Raw genomic sequence first — 3498 nt, 5'->3', positions numbered from 1 at the left:
CCCCCCCCCCCCCCAGGCCTCACCTGCCCGTCCCGGGTCTCGATGGTTTTGATGAGCACCGTCCTTCGTGCCGGGATCTCCACGGGCTGCGGCTCCAGCACTGGGCACAGAGGGGCCATCAGCCCCCTCTGCCCCCCCCCGGGCACCCTGAGCTGGGGCACAGGGACCCACCCACATCCCTGTAGGGTCTCTGCCCCCAAGGAGAGACCCCAGACCTAATGAGGGACCCCTGGCTCACCCCTCACCTGAGCTTCTCACGCTGAAGGAGGTGGTTGGGTGCAGGGGGACAGTGATCCTGGGGGGAGAGAGAGGGTGAGGGGGGTCTGGGGCTCCTGGGCATTGCCAGTGACCCCAACCCTTCCACGCACTCGAGTCCATGACCTTCATCCCAGCTCAGCTGGGGGCTGTGCCCATGGGCTGCCAGGCTGGCACCGGGAGCGGAGCTGGAGGCAGCTCCCCCACCATCACACCAGCCCCTGGCCTTGCCTTTATCTCGGCAGTGAGAAGCTCCCATGGGAACCTCTCATTTTCCTGTGGGAACAGGGCCTGGAGCTGCCTCCTCCCAAGAAAACCCCACACCAAGCCAGGCCCCCCGACCTGCTCTCCTCGCCCTCCAGCAGCTTGCGGTACGTGGCGATCTCGATGTCCAGGGCCATCTTGACGTTGAGCAGGTCCTGGTACTCGCGCAGGTGCCGCGCCATCTCCTCCTTCATCTGCTGGATCTCCTGCTCCAGCCGCCCCACCGCGTCCTGGTAGTTCCCGATCTCCTCCCCGAACTCGTCCTCCATCTCCCGCATCTGCCGCTGCAGCGCCTCGTTCTGGGGGGGGGGAGAAGGGGCTGCATAGGGCTGAGGTGGGGGGGCACCCCCCGGACACTCCCCCCCCCGGCTCTCACCATGCCCTTCAGCCCGTCCACCTCGCAGGTCAGGCTCTGGATGTGCCGCCGGGACTCGTTCATCTCCTGCTTGGCCAGGCGCAGGGCCTCGTGGTTGCGGTTGGCCGCGTCCGACAGGTCGGCGAACTGCGAGGGCCGGGGGAGTTGGGGCTCTGGGGCTCCTCAACTCCCCCCTTTCCCGTCCCCTCCCGAGCCCCCCTCCAGCCCCCGGGTACCTTCGACTTGTACCACTCCTCGGCCTCCTGCAGGTTCTTGACGGCGATGCTCTCGTACTGGGTGCGGATCTCTCGCAGCGCCGCCGTCAGCTCCGGTTTGCAAACCTCCACCTCCGCCGGCCCCGCCGGGCTCGGGGCGCTCACCTCCAGGTCCCGCAGCTCCTGCGCGGGCACGTGGCCGTCACGCCGTGGCACACGGACCCGGCCTGCTTCCCCCACCCCACCCCGGGCCCCACCTCCTCGTGCAGCTTCTTGAGGAAGCCGATCTCGTCCATGAGCAGCTCGACCCTGCGCTCCAGCTCCAGGCGGGACAGCGTGGCGTGGTCCAAGTCCTGGGGGAGAGGCTGGGATGAGCTGCAGGGCAGCACGGAGGGGATGGGGACCCCTTGGATCTTCCCCCCTTCCTGAGGCTGTGGAGGATGGAGATTGGCACTGCACAGGGGGACAGGCCCCCCCAGCCCCCTCACCTTGCGGAACAGCACCAGGGTCTTCTCTGCATCCTCGCGCTTCTGTGTCTCATCTTCCAGCCTGGGGACAGCAGGGGTGAGGGGGAGGTGGGAGACAGGGTTCAGACCCCCCTCTCATGCCACCTGTTGTAGCTCCCCCCACACTGGAGGCCCACGGGAATGTATTGTCCCCCAGGGCTCACACAGGTCCACTCGCAGTGCCCCTACCCTGCCTCTCCCAGTGCCCCCCCCCCCCCCCCCCCCCTGCCCCGTCCTTCTGCAGAGCCCGGATCTCCCAGTACCTCCCAGTGTTCCCTGTGCATCCCCAGTGCCTTCCCCAGTGTCTGCTGAATGCACCCCCAGTCCCCTTCCCAGTACACGGGGGACATCCTCCAGTCCCCACTCTGGCATCCCCGGGGCTCATCCATCCCCATCCCGGTGCATCCTCTGGTCCCAGCACATCCCTCATCCCGGTGCATTCCCCAGTCCCCACCCTGATGCAGCTCTCATCCCATCACATCCCTCATTCCATGACATCCCTCATCCCAGCTCATCCCCCGATCCCTCTCTGGCACATTCCCCAGTCCCCATCCCAAGCATCCCTCATCCCGACTCATCCCCTGTCCCCATCCCGGCACATCCCTCATCCCGGCACATCCCTCATCCCGGCACATCCCTCATCCCGGCACATCCCCGGGTCCCTCTCTGGCACATTTCCCGCTACATCCCTCATCCCGACTCATCCCCGCTCCACGTCCCGGCACATCCCTCATCCCGGCGCATCCCCGGTCCCCATCCCGCTGCCTCCCCCGGCCCCGCCGCCCGCCCACCGCTGCCGCAGGGCCGCCAGGTCGGTGGCGAGCCCGTCCCGCTCGGCCTGGAGCCGGTCCCGGTCGCGGCCGAGGCGCTCCAGCCGCTCCCGCAGCCCCCGCAGCTCCCCCTGCACCAGCCCGGTGCGGGGCCCGGTGGCGGCGGCGGCGCGGCCCAGGGCGGCGCGGAGGGTCCCGTTCTGCCGCTCCAGCGCCCGCACCCGCTCCAGGAAAGCGGCGAAACGATCGTTCAGCGCCGCCAGTTCCTCCCGCTCCGCGCCCCGCGCCGCCGCCGCCGCCGCCAACCGCCCCGGGGCCGCGGTGAGGGGCGGCGACGCCCGGGGGTCGCGGTCGCGGCGGCTCATGGTGCCACCGGGAGGGCGGCGGCCGCCGGTACCGGCTGTTTATAGCGGACGGCGGCTCCGCCCCGCTGGGGGCACCCGGGGGTACGGAGGAGAGGGGAGGGGTCTCCCGGTCGGGGGGAGGACCGGGGGCTGCGGATGTCCCCTCCCGGGGGCGGGGAGAGCGGCTGCGGGACGGGGGGCTGCAGGCGTTCCCCTTCGTAGGGGCCAGGAGACCCCCCGGGGGTGCGGGGAGGGGGACTGGTGGGTCCCGTCTCGAGGGTGCAGCATCAGGTGTGGGGGGGAGAGGAGCCGGGGGTGCTCGGGAGACACGGACCCCCGACGGGGGCAGAGGGAGCCCGTGGGGTCCCCCCCAGGCAGCAGGAGCAGACCCCCCAGCTGGGAAGCAGGGAGGGGCGGGGGGGCTGCAGGGCTCGGGCAGAGCCCCCATCCCAGCTGGGTCCCGGCCTGCCCGGGATGCTCAGCACGCACGGAGGGGGGGCCGGTCCCTCCCCGCTGTGCCGGGGCAGCCGTGACTCGGCTCTGCGGGAGCCGCCATGTGCGGGCAGCGCCGGACAACGGGCTCGGACCCCCCCCGACCCCCCCTTTCCGGGCAGCGAGGGCGGCACTTACGGGAAGGAGTCAGTGCCCTGTCCAGGGGCTGTAGGGGGGGGTCGCTCCCGCCCAGGACCCCCCTCCCAGCTCTGCAGAGCACCGCACTGAGAGTGGCTCCGTGCCAGGAGCAGCCCGGCACCACGTCCAGCCCAGCCTGTCTGCACCAGGGCTGGGTCC

General features: G+C 70.8%; 1 protein-coding gene across 1 annotated transcript; it reads right to left on the bottom strand.

The window, feature by feature from the left end:
- Positions 1-18: 18 nt before the first annotated feature.
- Positions 19-2730, bottom strand: LOC113941673 (peripherin-like; the record flags this gene model as incomplete). Its single annotated transcript, XM_027632812.1, has 8 exons — positions 2387-2730; positions 1578-1638; positions 1347-1442; positions 1111-1272; positions 896-1021; positions 598-818; positions 246-295; positions 19-100 (listed from the first exon to the last, which is right to left on the bottom strand). Coding segments are annotated over exons 1-8 (1142 nt in total), but the record flags the coding sequence as incomplete, so codon positions are not given.
- Positions 2731-3498: the final 768 nt, after the last annotated feature.

Source organism: Corapipo altera, unplaced genomic scaffold (genome assembly GCF_003945725.1).
Source record: "Corapipo altera isolate COAL_440 unplaced genomic scaffold, ASM394572v1 60770, whole genome shotgun sequence".
NCBI lineage: Eukaryota > Metazoa > Chordata > Aves > Passeriformes > Pipridae > Corapipo > Corapipo altera.
Note: the sequence above shows the minus strand (reverse complement) of the source record. Positions and strands in the feature narration are given on the sequence as shown.